General features: G+C 51.6%; 1 protein-coding gene across 1 annotated transcript in view; it reads right to left on the bottom strand.

The window, feature by feature from the left end:
* Positions 513-16445, bottom strand: part of SSH1 (slingshot protein phosphatase 1) — a 66897-nt gene continuing 50964 nt past the window's right edge. The window contains 5 exon segments of the mRNA XM_001929329.5: positions 513-5939; positions 5942-6845; positions 10877-11456; positions 13867-14067; positions 15849-15995. Coding sequence (XP_001929364.2) covers positions 5629-5939; positions 5942-6845; positions 10877-11456; positions 13867-14067; positions 15849-15995 — 2143 coding nt within the window. The 3' untranslated portion in view covers positions 513-5628.

Genomic DNA, 16445 nt, shown 5'->3' with positions numbered 1-16445 from the left:
CCAAAGCACTGACCTGCAGTGGACTGTGACCTGGGCGGGACATGAGCCTCAGCTGTGTCCAGCGACTGGGAGTCCCTGGGGTTCTTGCCTTGGCTATTAGCCGCGACTATCCCCCACCGTCCCCTCTCCCTCGGGGAACAGCTAGGTTGGTTCTTGCAAGCACTCCTCTAGCTTTATGTTTTCTGCTGGTACAGGAAGAGACACCACCCCAAGTCTGAGTCCCCCCTGCGCGGGGGGCGGGGGACAGTTATTTTGGCATGCAAGTGGCCACCCTCAAGTGGGCCTGCTCTTCCTTACTGGCTAGATCAGGAGGAAAAGACAATGCCTGCAGGAGCTAACCTTCTCCCCCCGGTTTGTTCTTTGGTCTCACTTGTCCATGTTTTTAGCCTGGAACCCAGCACACGGCAGGTCAGTCAAGACTGGATATCACAATGACAAAGCTGCATCTGACTCTCCTGGCAAGGGCTGAAGAGGCCACTTCCTTTTTGCAAAAGTTCAGAGGTCACCAGGCATTTATAAAGAAAGAGTTTATTGTCATCACAAGAAGCACACAGACTATATACAGTACACACCAACAGAAGTAAAAAAAAAAAGTGCATTATGCCTCATCTACTGCAGATTCACAGTACAAAAGATACTGCCTTTAAATATATAATATAAAAAGAAACAAGAAGAAAAAAATATAATAAAAAATCATGGATATCATAATGCAACACACTGGAACCCGCTGGCAGCTTCTGGAAACCAAAGGGCAGCCCTACTTGTGGAGTTCCTGATTTGTGGTGGGGGGAGGGGTGCGGTCTGAACTTGCATTTTGTTGCAAAGAGCTCAGGACACCAACAGAGAGGAAAACAGGGTGGCCTAGGTAGTAATAAAAACAAGAGGACAACTGTGAGATGGGGGCAGGGACAGGGGAGGGGCTGGGCTGCGATGCAGAGGGGGCCTGGGCTACACCACCCTGCAGCTGGCCAGCCAACCAATTCAGTCCTTTCCTCACTACTACCTGACGGGACACATGGGCTGAGCCAGTGCCTGCCTCACCTGCAGGAACTGCCAGCACTGTTTCTAGCGATGCTCCTGGCCTGGTTGTGGGCACATGTGTGAGGCCTCACAGCAGATAAGCACAAGCGCAGGGCAGGGCAAGCTCCAGCCCTGGTGCCAACAAGGCAAAGTATCCAATCTCAGAAGGTGAGAGCTCAACGGTTTCCCATAAATACACAGTATTTGTAAACTATTATTAAGGCACTCGATTGTAAAACGATAATTACAGTGTCTGGGAGGAGGGAGGAAGCAGCCACCTTCTCAGGCAGCGCGGCCGGCAGAACGGACAGCAGAGCACGGCGGTCCGGTTCTAAAGACTCCTGCCAAGAGACCAGCCAGGGCCACACACCTGCTGCAAGACAAAAATGAGGCGGTCACGTCCAGATCCACGGAGGGCAGCACCGCACAGTATCGCTCCAGACTGTTCCAGGTGACCTGCATCACAGTTCAGGTGACACAGTATGCGTGTGGATGAGCCAGGAATGCACATGATGCTTGAGTGACAGGAATATAGATATATATTCAACTGCAGAGCAGACAATGAAGAAACCAAGTAGCTGGGCGCAGAAGTCCATAACTACTTCAGTGTGGCATGCCGTGGCAGCAAGACCCAAGGCGGGACAGGAGGTAACACTGCACGGTGCTGTCCAGATGTCACAGACCTAGCTCCCCTGCCAGAGGAGAAAGGGTTGCCCTCAGTGCGTTGTGTGGGTCTGGGGCCAAACATTTCTGGCCAACACATACCAGGTTGCTCTTCGGGCACCCTGACTACTTACATGATCTCGACTAAAGGACAGCATTTACTCTAAGGAGCAGTGGACCCAGAAACAGGGGATCCCTCAACCTTCTGGTATGGGGCCTGAGTAGAGTGCTGATGTATAGGGTTGACCTGACAATGTCAATTCTAAGGCAGCTCCGGCTCCATCCTAGGCATCCTCTGGGCTTATCCAGGAGGGAAAAGGTTTTAGAAAGGGCTGGGATGCTTTTTGGCTGGAGAGATGGGGCCGAAGGGAATTGGCCAGTGTAGCTACCTGTGAGCACTGGGCACAAGCAACTGGTTGTCTGCCCCTACCCAGCAGAGAGCTGTTTGGCAGCCCAGAGGTCAGCAGAAGTGCTTGCACTGGGACCAAGGGGGCAGGGAGGGCCGAGAACAAGAGCCTTGTTCTTTCTTTCTTTCTTTTTTTTTTTTTTTTTTTTTTGCATTTTAGGGCCATACATGTGGCATATGGAAGTTCCCAGGCTAGGACTGAACCAGAGCTTCAGCTGCTGGCCTATGCCACAGCCACAGCAACGCAGGATCTGAGCCTCGTCTGCAACCTATACCACAGCTCATAGCAAGGCTGGATTCTTAACCCACTGATCGAGGGATCGAACCCGCATCCTCATGGATACTGGTCAGGTTCATTACTGCTGAACCACAATGTGAACTCCAATAGCCTTGTTCTTAAGAAGTTCGTGCAATGACATACATTGCTCCAAGGCCCTGAAGTAGCAAAGAAATGGAAACTGGCATGGTCAAGTCATGATGAGAGGGCAGCACGGTTTCTCCTCTCTCTGAGATTGAAACATGACTAGAAGACCTCTCTGTATTAGTGCAAGAGGAAGGCGTAGACAAGTTGGGTCTAATTTTGGCAGGTGGTGAAAATCAGAGTGAAAGGGAGGGAAAGGTGAGGTGGAAGAGGAAATACAGTCGAATTCACAGGGTATCAAGCTGATGTAGAAAGTTTTTGTTCTCGCCTAATTCAACAAAGTCATTCCATGAAGATGGCAGTCACTGAAATTCATGACTTTCACAGCATATTTGGAATCTGGCTCGTCTGCTAAGCTTGCAGATGAAGCACTGGTCAAGATACGGCATAGCTTATGATACAGACTCTTTTCAGAGACCAGTATGGATCAGTCTTTGCCAAGGTGCCCCCAAGCCTGGCAGAATGCTCTTGTCTTGCTGGTTTAACATTTAAAATAGCCATCTGCTGCGTGTTTATACGCGGCTGATCTGGGTCTTGGAGAAAAACCTTCATCCTTTTCTCCAGGCTAGAGAGTATTATCCATCAAGAATGCTGCATTTTGCTCCGATGATGGGGCCTTGGGCCCTGGGCTGTTTAGATGTTGATATACTATCTTCTGAAAAACGAATGGCTAAGTGTGCCAAAAGCCCAAGACCCACTCATATTCATAATCCTCCTCCCACCCTTTAACTGGATAAGAGAAATTATGGTTTTCAAAAATGTATCCCACACAGGCATGGTTAAAAAAAAACCCAATTTTGTAAGCCTGTCATCATCTAAAGGATTATTTTGACACCTAAACTGATCTACCACATGAAACTTAATTTGGCAAAACACTGAACCTGATATACTTTTTTGAGACGATGCTCTTGTTGGCTGAGAGAGAGAGGAAACCCAAATGGGTTTTCAGGAATAAGTGGATAATCACCTTTCAAGGTGATTTCAATTGACGGTGGTGGGAAAACAAATTCCTATAAAGTAAAATAACACATACTTTAAAAAAAAAAAAAAAAAAGGTCAGGGAAAGTTTCTGGAGAGAGGGTGTTTGCAAAAACTCTCCCCTCTAGGTGGAAAAGGTACGAGCCGTGTTTCTGGGGATCCTTCCTGAGCTGCTCGTGGGGGCCCAGTTCTGACCAATGTAAGACAGAAACTCATTTATCCACTTTTGGAAACTGGCTGGCCCTTGAAGCCTTTCTAGTTTCACTGAATTAATCCAGCTTCAGCTAGCAGGGGCCCCTGATGTACACCCTTGGCTGCCAGAGACATGCGAGAGGTCGGTGGGCAAGACCAGGTGGGGAGGAAGGAAGGGTTTGGCCTGAGGTGTCAAAGAGGCAAGGAGGCTTCCAACTTGCCCAGTTTCTTCCTGGAGGCCCTGTGTTGTCATGTAAAATCAGGGCTCAGCAAATATTTTCTTTTCTTTTTCTTGGTCTTTTTAGGGCCACATCTGCGGCATGTGGAAGTTTCCAGGCTAGGGGTCGAATTGGAGCTGTAGCCACTGGCCTATGCCACAGCCACAGCAACGCAGGACCCGAGCCCCATCTGCAACCTACACCACAGCTCACAGCAACACCAGATCCCTAACCCACTGAGCAAGGCCAGGGATCAAACCTGCAGCCTTATGGATACTGGTCAGATTTGTTTCCACTGAGCTGCGATGGGAATTCCCGCAAATGTTTTCTATAAAGGGCCTGATTGTAGAATATCTGAGGCTTTGCAGGCTACACGTCTCTGTCACTGTTAATTTTTTGACAACCCTTCTTAAAAAGGTAAAAAAACAATCTTAGTGCTTGTGGCCGTACATCATCATTTGCTGACCCCTGAATTAAACCCAACCAAGCCTCTTTTCTCTCTTCAAAATATTGCATGATCCTGTCTTGTCAGCTGACAATCAGGAGTCCCTCCATTCAAGCCCAGAGCCAGTGGCAACATGACCTGCAGAGCTGCACCCCAGAGCCAGGTGGGACCACATGCCGTCCTGCCTGCTAGGAAGAGCCTCAGAGACACAGGAGGCAGCATCTGTAAACACTTTTGGGAGGCTTTCCTGTCTCGCTTCTCAGAGAAGCTGCTGCTCAGTAGTTCCTAGAGAGGGACAGAGGGTTCCTCAATGCTGAAATCTCCTTTTCCTCCCCAAACGTGAGCAGATGTGACCTAATGAACCTATGTGCCAGGGCTCCCGGCAGGGCAACCCATGTCTCAGAACTGCTGGCCCTGCCAGACATCATGTACCCTCAAAACCACAGCACAACCACATTGGGTTTCCCAGCAGATGAGACTCCACGATACCTGGTGGATCTTTCTCTCCGGATTGGGGGTGGGGGCAACTGACTGAGGACACCACACGTGTCCCCCCACCTCACACCAAGGCTGGCCAGACACATGACACTCAGCTATAAAACACACCAGGACAGGGAATTCGCCCACACAGAGGACCTCTGTGTGCCCAAGTTGGTCCAATAACAGCATGCCTCGCCTTCATGTCACTTTAATGAGCAGTGCTTGGTCTAGTCGACTTGAAAGTCTTACCACTTTTGGGGTGGGTCCCAACAAGTTCTCCTCTGGAAAAATCTTTTCCGACACAGCATTTTCCCCTGGAATGAGTCTTGGTCATTACTGGATTTTAAGAATAAAAAGCACAGCAGGAACAGAGGTAGGATTTCCACTGCCATCCATGAGTTTTCCCACAAGGGCCTGATTGAGCTAGAACATGCGCCGTGGTGGTGACGCCATCGCCACAGCTATTCTTCTGCAGGTTGTGCACAGTGTTTTTGATGTGTGTGCATATCTGTATATGTACCTCTTGAAATATGAGTCTTTCGGAAACACCTGATTTGGGGGCAGGGTCAGAGTCTACTGGCCGACAGCTGCTGGGTCTCCCAGGCCACATGACTGATACTCCCTTTTCTCCCTTGTGCTGTGTGTTAAAGTTATTTTTGTGTCTTCTTCTCCCCTTTTTAGCAAGAGGGGAGGAAAAGTGAGGATCATGCCAATTGTTGAAGGGAAATTAAGATGGAAACAGTGGACCAAAATCCACAGTGAAACTAAGGGAAGGATCACAAGTCTGAACGCAGCAAAAGGCGGGTCAGCTTCTGTTCATCCACAAAGGGTTTTTCAAGTTTTCCGGGACAGATTTCCCTGATGGTTTCGAGGTGACAGCAGGGTCCCTGGGGGCAGCCTGGGGCTCCTGCAAGAAGGAAGACTCGCTCAGCTTGGCATCCTGGGAGTCAGCGACGGTGGACACGTTGGCCTCACTAGACAGGTCGTCCGTGGAGAGGTTGAGGCTCCCGAGCTTGGCGAGGGAGTGTGAGCGCTTGAGCGGGGACGAGACGGTGAGGCCCGCCAGCCGGAGCCGGGTCTCGATCTCCTGTGTGCGCTGCTTCACCAGCCCAGGCTTCCTCGGACGCTGTGGATGCTGTCGCTGCTGGAGCTCCGGGTCAGGTTAGAGCTCATGGAGGATGAGGTGGGGGTGTAGCAGATGGTCTTCAGAAAGTCTTTTGAGAAGTGACTGGTGTGGTCCGGGCGGCCGAGGAAAGGCGGGGGGCTCTTTAGCAGAGCTCCCTCCGACGGAGGGGGGCTGGCCTCGGGCCTCTCGTCGTCGTCCCCAGGAGCCAGGTCCTGGTTCTCCTCGGGAATGCTGGCCTCCAGCCTGCCGGCGGGACCGTCCCTGCAGGGGGACCCAGGGTCGGTGGGCATGCCCTTCAGCCTTTCCAGTTCTTTGGTGTGCTTGCGGACCAAGCCCGCCTTCTGCAGCTGGATGATGGATTCCTGGTGCTGCATCAAGTAGCTGTTGGTGGTCGGTTTCTCAGATTCTTTGCTGAACAGGAGCCGCAGGTCCTTGGCTGGCTTTAGATCTTTCTTGGGTGGCGATTCCTCCTTTGCTACTTCCATGGTGGGAGGGTTCTTATCACAGTGAGAATTCTTCAAGAGGAGGGACTTTGGTAGGACTTTATGAGTCTCTCTGGAAGGTTCCAAAAGGCTGGCTGGCAGCTCTGGGGCAGCACCTGCCCCAGAACCCCCACTGTCTGGCCTCCTTGAGCCTCCTGGTGGCGGGAATGGGGGTGCTTCGGTTGGGCCAGAGGCCATTTTCTCCGAAGCTCGGGACCTGCTAGACAAGTGGGCCATGGGGGGAGACCCGAGGTGGGGCAGGAAGGTGGGCTGGATGCAGATGGCAGGAGTGCTGGGGTTCTTGCCTCGCTCCCCGGGGGCCTCAGGAGGCCCGCTGGCTGGAGGGTACATGCATTCGGCGCAGGACTTGTAGGAAGGCTTCACTTTGTTAAGGATCCCAAAGATAGCGTCATGCTGAAAGGGACAAGGACACTGTGAGGGTGCAAAACAAGCCAAAGACCGAGAAAGGCAAGGAGAGAGGGCATGGGGGCTGGCCAGCAGTGCTCTCCCTTCAGGAGGTGTTGGGACAGAGGCCTCCCGGAACCCAGCTGACTGTGACTACCACAGGTTAGGGATGGGTTAGAGATGCTGAACTGAACTCCCTGGAAGCTACAAGCTCATGATGCTGGGCAAACCTTCGGCTACACAGCCAGGAGCAACCCCACTTCTGCCACCTGCAGCCTATGACCCTTGCCAATGTCTCGGTCTCATCTGGAAACCAGGGTTAACTCTGCCTTCATGGCATCGTGAGAATTAAGTGAAATAATTTCTGGCATAGTAACTGCTTCTCCCTTTCAGAAAGGGCCTGGGGTCTGCAGCCTGAAAATGGAACCCTTCCTGTTTGGCACAGCAGAGCCTGGCTCCAAGGAACCCCTGTCCAGCTGCGCTCTTCACAGAGAGGTAGCAAAGGGCAAAAACGGTCTGGGAGAGACTTGAATACAGACCCACACATGGTGCCCATAGCCCAGATGAGGGAGCCAGGCAGAGGTGCATTTCATACACCAATGGAAAGCACGTTTGTATCACTTCCTCAGAAAACTCCTGTCTCTGGTCACGGGGGGTCTATGAGAACGCAGTGTGCGCCTCTCCAGCCTGCCCTCCTGATGGCAGCAACCCCTCTCTGCCTCTCATGCCCCTCGACAGGCACCCAGACTGCTCTTCTGGGCTGAGACTCAGCTGGGAACCACACGAATGGAGGCAAGGGATCGCCTCTCTCCCCTCAAGGGCTAAAGTTTAGCTGTGAGATTCCTATGCTGGCTGAAAGCAAAGCCTTCCCGGCCAAAGTTTTCTCCCGGCCCCTCTGCCACCTCAGGGACTCATACCATCCTGTGTGGCAGCCTGAGGTCCCCTGACACTAAGAAGTCAGGGGCGGGGCAGTGCTGGAGGAGTCAAGGGGGACTCAGCCCCAATCCTGGAGGCTGCTGGGGGATAGGGACAGGAGGGAAGCCTGGTCTCCAGTGGGATCCCAGCCTGGTCAGGATTCCTGGGGCTGGCTTCTGGGTCAACCAGTGAGACCGGGCCACCCTCATGGTCTGGCCTGAACGGACATTTTCCTGAAGCTCTGACCAAAGGGTCTATATGTTTGTTACTTTTAAAACCTTTAGAATCTGAAGTTCTAAAACAGAGGGAAACCTACCACCGTGGGAGGTTTGAGAGCACCTTTCAGAGCTCATGGAGCAACAAGGGAAGGAGGGAATTCATTCGTCTAGCTCCTCCAGGGAGTGCTGGTCCTGGGCCAGGCCTTGCATCGGGCTCAGGGGCTGCCCTCCAAGGGCCTGCTGTCCACTGGTGGGAAGAGACCAGATGTGGGAGGGCTGAGCTCCAAGTCCCTCCCGAATGCAAGGCTCCCCAGGGATATGGGTGGCTCAACAGCAGGGCTCTGCCCCTGCAGGCCTCCTGAGCTGTGCATCCCCATCCTCACTCCATCCTCTGAGCCACCCTCATCTTAGGTTCCTGGCTGCCATCTCACTCTCAGTCTGCCTGCAGACCACAGCCAGAGGGGCCCTGTCACCTGCTGCCTAGTGCCCCAGCAGCCTGACCCCCAGACCAACCACATCCTTGCCATTGCCTTTCAACCATGCCAAGCTCTCTGCCCTCAGGGGCTCAGGAGACTCTCCTGGCTCTCTGAATGGCAGGCTCCTCTCATCCCCTCCCCTCCCCACTTACTCTCCACCAGGGCACAGTTTACCTGTGTCACCACACCCAGCTCACCTGTATGTTTTCTCTGTTACAGCCTTTTTTTTTTTTTTGTCTTTTTGCCTTTTCTAGGGCTACTCCTGTGGCATATGGAGGTTCCCAGGCTAGGGGTTAAATCAGAGCTGTAGCCGCTGGCCTTCACCAGAACCACAGCAACGCGGGATCTGAGCCACATCTGCAACCTACACCACAGCTCACAGCAATGCCGGATCCTTAACCCACTGAGCAAGGCCCGCAACCTCATGGTTCCTAGTTGGATTCGTTAACCACTGCGCCACGACGGGAACTCCCATCTTTGTTACAGTCTTATGTGTTTATCATCCTTCTGCCCCTAAGACCATGTGCACTGAGCTACCTTACAGCTGTACCCCCTCACCAACCTGGCCCCAGAGCTAATAATTGTAACTCAAACTAAGAAACAAATGCTTGTGTTTAGATTCTGCTCTCTAGATAATAGCATCATCCAAACTCTGGCCAGGAAAGGAAAGGAAGGCTGTGTCTTCCCTTTACCTTTTTTTTCTTTTCTTCTGTTTTGGCCGCCCCATGGCAGATGGACTTCCTGGGCTGCAGTTGTGACCTATGCCACAACTGCGGCAACACCAGACCCTTTAGCCCACTGTGCCAGGCCAGGATAGAACCTATGTCCTGGCGCTGCCAATCCATTGCACCACAGCAGGAACTCTCCGTTTACCTTCTTATCCAAGCATCTCTTGTATTTCTACAAGGTTATATCATTTTGGACTAACTGAAGCACCACTGTCCTGGACAAAGAGGTTTTATATCATCTGTCTTTACGGGTATTTGCTCTTTATTTTATTCTTTGTCTTTTTAGGGCTGTACCTGTGGCATATGGAGGTTCCTAGGCTAGGGGTCAAACTGGAGCTGTAGCTGCCAGCCTGCGCCACAACCACAGCAACGTGGGATCCAAGCTGCGTCTGCACCTACACGGCAGCTCATGGCAACGCGGGATCCTTAACCCACTAAGTGAGGCCAGGGATCAAGCTCACATCCTTATGGATACTAGTTGGGTATTTGTCTTTAAAAGGAGAGTGAGTGGTAAGGGAAATTCAGTTTGGAATGGTCTGGGGTGCGGGAGATCTAACCTCCCAGTTTTGTTTGCATTATAACACGGCAGTGGCACACTCTTTGTATAAGGGAATGCCTGTCACCTCCCCAGTGCTCTCGCTGGAGAATCACAGATGTCCCAGGAGGCAGGCGGTGGGCTGGGAAATGAAGCTGCCTGGCCCTGGCCAGGGTGGACTAGCAGCAGAACAAGGGCAGAACCTGCGACCAGGAGACACAAACGCCCCTCCATGAAACCGGTCTCCACACCTGGGCCGCTTGGGGAAGGAAAAAGGCTGGAGAAATTCCTGATTTTCTGAGCAAGTGCCAGGTTGAGTCTAAAGCCCTGTTGCAGATAACCTACCAACTATGATGGCAATGAGGGACAGACTGAGGGAGTTAGTTAAACACCAGAATCTGATTTGCAAGACTAGGTATTCGATGATGTTGGGGAATTACTATCAGTTTTTTCCAAGGTGGCAATGGTATTGTTGGGTTATGTTATATATGGAAGAATTTGTGATGGAGACAACAGACCTGGGATTTGATTTGCTTCAGGCTATTCCAGGGTGTGGGAAAGTGGTTGGGGGTGAGAGGAAGTAAAGAACAGCCATATACTGGGAAAGGTTGAAGCTGGGTGATAAGTTATACATCTTACATAAGAAACAAAGACTATGGAGTTCCCGTTGTGGCATAGAGGAAACGAATCCGACTAGGAGCCATGAGGTTGCGGGTTTGATCCCTGGCCTCACGCAGTGGGTTAAGGATCCGGTGTGGCCGTGAGCTGTGGTGTAGGTCACAGACGTGGCTCAGATCTGGTGTTGCTGTGGCTGTGGCATAGGCCAGCAGCTACAGCTCCAATTAGACCCCTAGCCTAGAAACCTCCACATGCCTCAGGTGTGGTACTAAAAATAGGAAAAAAAAAAAACCCAAAACAAACAAACAAAAACAAAAAAACCCAAAGACTTTGAAGCCCTGGCTAAGACAGGAAGGAGAGGTGCTGGGGTGGAGAGGCTGGGGGAATGACTGCCACTCCCTGGGGATCCCTGGTCCTCCCACGTCTACCTCCCATAGGCCTGCAGAACGGCTCTCGGATGTACTCCCGCCAAGCTGGCAGAGGGGGCTGCCCGGGGCAGGATGGACGTGGCAGGCACACTGCCCCACAGGGCAAGGGGCGCCATGCCTACCTCGAAGTCGTCAGGACAACTCCTCTTGCTGTTGTTGTTATTGAGGTTTTCCCGGTCGAGCAGGTTATCGAGCTGGGTTGTGGGCCGCCCCCACCTCCCTGCTCCCGGCAGCGGCAGCGGCGCCTCCTCCCTTTCCATGTCCTCCACCTGTGGTGACGATGAGCTGCCCCATGCTCTGGGACTCCTGAACTCTAGCTTCTTCTTTCCGTCCTTCTCACAGAGTCCAGGGCCTTCCTGGGGATGTCGGGCTGGCTTGTACGCCTCCGCAGGCTGAGTGGCTTCCTCCAGCAGAGCCTCCCTCTCCAGGTCCTCCAGTTGGACCAAGCCACCGCTCTCATCACTGGGGGAGGACAGGAGGGGGTCTGAGAGTCGCCGGAAACAGCAGGGGAGAGCAGGGTCCCCTGGGGCCCTGCTGCCTGGGAACCCAGGCTGGGCGGCATCATCCAAACAGGGTGGCTGGGCTTCCGGGGTGCTGTCAAGGGTCTCTGGCAGGAAGTCCTCAGGCGCCGCAGGGTCATCCACAGGCTGCTGGAGGCAGCTGTCCGTCTGCTGCCGCCACAGCTTGTTGTGCCGTTGTTTGCTGGGGGTGAGGAAGGGCAGAGGAAGGTCAGCAGAGGTCAGTGCCCAGAGGGTCCTGGAAGAGGGGTGGGGGAGCCAGCGAGGGGCAGCCCAGGGCCCACATGGGTAGAGCCTCTGTTCGTCTGTCTCTCAGGGATTCGAGGATGATGGGAATAGCCCCAGGGCCCTAAACTGTAGTGGCTCGCAGGAGAAACTGTAAATGATTTGGTTGTGTGATGGTAACTTGTAGACACACTAAGGGACTGGACCTGAGATCCTAATCCGGTCCTAGTGTCCCAGCTCATCTGGTGAACCTGGTCACGCCACTTAGGTTCCACCTCTCTTCCCCCGTTTCCCCATTTGTTAAATAAGAATGTGCATCCTCTCATGGGAAGGTGAGGTGGATCAAAGCAGAGAGTCGGTGAAGATTTATGCACATTAACGTGACAATGGAAACATGTAATGCACCTGAATAAAGCTGGGAAGATGTCAGAAAATTGGAAATATTTGTGTGGGTCAGAGATTACAGATCAGTTTGTTGCTGTTGTTTTGTTTGGCTGTGCCAGGGAGTCATAGCAGAGACAATGCCAGATTCTTAACTGCTAGGCCACCAGGGGACTCCTATAGGTCAGTTTTTAAAATGTGTCTGCTAATACTGTGGTATTATTTTTATAATATTTTTTTTTTATTTTTAAATTGCTATTTTTTTCTTTTTTGGCCACTCCGCAGCATATGGAGTTCCCAGGCCAGGGATCAGATTGGAGCCACAGCTGTAACAATGCCACTGTGATGGGCTGGGGATCAAATCTATGATCCAGTGCTGCAGAGACACCGACGATCCTACTGCACCACAGCAGGAACTCTACAACATATTTTTTCAATGTAAGGGTTAAAGAACAAAGACAAAAGGCTTATAATAAAATAAGGTCAATGAGTCGCCTTATGAACCTTGGAGGATCACCAGCATCTTAGGGCTGGGGAGTTAAGAGGAGAGAAGAAGAAACATAAACAGACCCGTCAACTAAGGATGCGCTCTCGTTGTACGAGAGGGAGTATCACAGTCATTCATGGCTGCCTGCTTTGTGTGCATGTTCCAGGCAAGGCCAAGAGGGCCCTTGGATGATGGGCTATAATTTAAGGTCAACGCTCTGCAGCTGTGAACCTGGCCTTGAAAGGCTTGGTTAGGCTACAAATCCCTAAAGGGCTCAAGGAGGTAAGAGCAGGATGTGCCCTCCGCCCATCTGTCCAGCTGCTCTGTGGCTGACAGTAAGGAGTCCAGGGCTGTCCTCCAGACCCAACAGGACACTCCTGCTTCCCCACATGTGGCCACAAAGCCAGTGGACTCAGCCTGTGGCTTCCTCACAATACTGGGCTGAAATAGCCAGGGAGGTCTCAAACAGACTGAAGAGAAAAAGAACAGGGAGACAGTGAGTCCTGGAATCCAGCAGGGATCTGCCTGGGGTCAATGGGGCCCCCTCTGTGGCGCAGGATCACTGGGGGGCTCTCTGCACCAGAGCCCTGAAGGCCAACAAGACCTGGCCCCACTGCCAGGTATATATATGATATGGGACATGTTAACTTCTAGGGTCAGTTCTTTATACCTTCCGCCATAAAAGGGAGGATCATCTGTCCTTTGTAGACCTTTTTTGTGGTGTGTGGGGGGGCAGGGGCGGTGGTTAGAGATTTAAAAGCAGATTTAAAAGGAGTTCCTGTTGTGGCTCAGCAGGTTAAGAACCTGACATAGTATCCATGAGAATGCAGGTTCAATCCCTGGCCCTGCTCAGTGGGTTAAGGAACCAGCATTGCCGTGAGCTGTGGTACAGGCTGGCAGCTGTAGGTCCGATTCGAACTTCCATATGCCATGGGTGTGGCCCTAAAAATAAAATAAAATAAAAGCAGCTGTGTCATCATCGACTGCAAGCTGGGTCTAGCGAAGAATCTTCATGGAAAGCTCCCAACAGCCCTACTGGGAGGATAGGTTCCTAACTCAAAAAATGGGGAATAAGGCTGGAACAGCTCGACGGCATGGGCGCAGGTCTGCCCCTGCAATCCTTGGAGCTGCCCTGCAGCAAGGTCTGGCTCAGAGCTTGGCACAGAGTGGATGCTCAGGAAACTGGGCAGCCTCGCACCCAAGCCTCACACAGTCATGCTGTGGATCAGAAGCTGCGCACCAGTCCCTCCAGCCGAGAAACAGCTTTGAGTGTGTGACGACACAGTCAAAACAATCCCTCCTGGAAACCACTAATCAGACCCCAAACAATGGCTGTTTTTCTCAAACTGGCTGCCCCTGAGAGAGGCAGAATTTTGGCTGTGCCACCACCAGGCCGAGCGGGAGCACCTGGGTGTATGGACAGCGGGCGGCCTTGGCTGGCTTGCCGGCAGGCCTTCTGGAGCTCGGTTCTGCCAGATCTTCTCTGCAGATGGGCACCCACCTGGCGTCCAAGATGCCTTCATACTCAGACAGCTGCTTCATAAAGCCCGCATTGGGACGCGTGATGCTGCGTTTCTGCTTCACGTAGTTGTATGCTTTCTCCAGGGGCCAGCCAAATTCCTTCATGGCATACGCTATGACCGTGGATGCCGAGCGACTGACACCCATTTTGCAATGGACCAGGCACTTGGAATGGTTCCTCCTGCAGTGGTGGGGGGTGGGGGTTGGGGTAGCAGGAGAATGATGCAATGGATTTTTTTTTTTTAACCCTAAAGTTCTCTCATTGCCCAAACCCTCCCAGGTCCTGATGTTTATACAGCAGACGTCCACATACCCTCCAAAGGAAATGACTTTGCTGCAAAATTAATTAGCATACAATGGGAAAGCGAGATAAATCTGGCCAAATTTTGTGGGGGGAGAGCTCCCCAATTGGGGCAACTTCAGGGACAAGGGGGAGTCTCCCCATGTGGCTGGGATAGGCCAGGAAGGAGATCAGAGCCCCTTGGGCAAGAAGCAATCGGGCAGCGCAGGGGTAACCGCAAAAGCTACTCGGCTGCCAGAGCAGATGGAGATGGGGGACGGGTTAGTGTAGAAAAATGAGGTCAGTGAACTAAAAGCCGCAAGGCCCTTGGGAGAGAGAGATCCTTGGCAGACAGGAGGGTCAAGGAGCCAGCATGAGGCCGGCAGCACTTGACCAGCCACCAGAGAGAAGCCACAGAAAACAGATGGGCCGATAGGCTTTTTGTAAGGAGGCGGTCCCGGCCTGGGTGGGGCTGATTTAGCAGACATGGTAAGACCAGGAATACTTTCTCTGGATGTCGCCAGCTCAAAAGTGTGAGGGGGCACCAGGCTGGTTAGAGCTACACATGTGAAACTTTATTTGTACAGGAGGTAGGATGGCCGGCCTGCTTGCCTGTTTACATTAGAGGCAGCCTATCTGTTAGGTGGGAGCAGGCTCCTTTCCTATACCCCAGGCTTAAAATTTACCCTTAAATCCCAGTGGGTTTGGGGTTTTTTTTTTTTTGGACTGCTGAAGTCTATCCTCAGGACCAAGGGAACGAAGATTTAGTCCTACACTATAGAACATTTTTTTTCTTTTCTTTTTCTTTGTTTTTGCTTTTTAGGGCCACACCTGGGCATATGGAAGTTTCCAGGCTAGGGGTAGAACCACAGCTGTAGCTGCCAGCCCACGCCACAGCCACAGCCACTCTGTGTCTGCAACCTATACCATAGCTCACGGCAACCCGGGATCCTTAACCCACTGAGAGAGGCCAGTGATCAAACCAGCACCCTTGTGGGGGTTCTTAACACACTGAGCCACAAGAGGAACTCCTTAAGCTCTGATCTGGAGGGGTGCAAAGCAAAAGAGGGGATGTCACTTCACAGCATCTCAAAGAGGTGTCTCTTTCTAGTCCTGACCTAAGTAAGGCAGAGTTGTTCTACAGGAAGATAAGGTGAGGACAAAAGACGGGTCACAGTAGTAACAGGCCTGGGCCTGGGCAGCCGGGGACCACCTCTGTTCCATTCTATGGGAACAGGAGTGGCAGTGACTCAGATGGAGGTGGGCCATATCTCAGGGCATCTGTCCGAGTGGATCCCTATAGGGAGGTAGCCCCAAAGGTGCTCTGAGTCAGGTATGACACACCCGCCCTACTCTGTCCTGTGGCTCAGAGACTCCCCATGGCCAAGCTCCCAGGGTGTCCATTTTGTAAGGGGCCCCTGCCTGGAGCCACTGCTGGTGAAGAAATGGGGGTCAAATGTCACGATAGGTGGGAGAGAAGAGCTGGAGAAAATCAACAACTTAGTCCCTTCGGTGCCTGGGGTCTTATGGTCTAAAACCACAGGCCCATCACACATCCCAGGCCCCTCAAGCAAGGAGGTGGCTGTGGGCTGTGTCTGAGGTCACCATTGATGTCTGCCCACTTGGCAGCTGCCAGTCAGCTTCTTCCCCAGCCTGGTTCTCTGGTTTCTCTGCCCACTTACTTTGCTTTGTTTATAAAATGGTACGCCTCGTTCCAGTGGGCGAGGAGGTCTGTAGTCTCTTCGTCATAGACTCGGATGTTATGATATGCAAATAAGCCAGGGAAAAAGTTATCGATTTCTCTAGTGACATTTAAAATGTAGTCAACACTGCAATGAGAAAAAAAAAAAAAAAGAACGAATTTGGAGAATCAGAACAAAGATTGACAAAATACAAAGTCACAAAAAAACCGAGCAAAGACTAATGTCTTTATACACATTTAAAAAGGGTCTGTGTTTGTATGGGGGGACTTTTGTTTTTCCCTCATTGTGGTTTTTTTTTTTTTTTGTTATCTTCTAAATGCCCTCTATATGATAAAAATACATCACTTTTCTAACAAAAAACAAATTTCTGTATAAAAACTTACAAAAAGAAGGCTCAGTCCAAAGCACTGCAAAGTAATGCTAACTACAGAAAATAAACATATATACTACTCAGATACATTTTTTTTACCTCTCTTAAAAGTTTCAAAATTCAGAACAATTATGACTATACACAGGCTTAAAGAAAAAAAAAAACCAAAAAAAAAAAAACCACCAAAGTTTCCATTTTAAACAGTT

The sequence above is a fragment of the Sus scrofa genome, chromosome 14 (assembly GCF_000003025.6).
Source record: "Sus scrofa isolate TJ Tabasco breed Duroc chromosome 14, Sscrofa11.1, whole genome shotgun sequence".
Lineage (NCBI taxonomy): Eukaryota > Metazoa > Chordata > Mammalia > Artiodactyla > Suidae > Sus > Sus scrofa.
The sequence above is the reverse complement of the archived record's forward strand: the minus strand, read 5'-3'. Positions and strand labels throughout refer to the sequence as shown.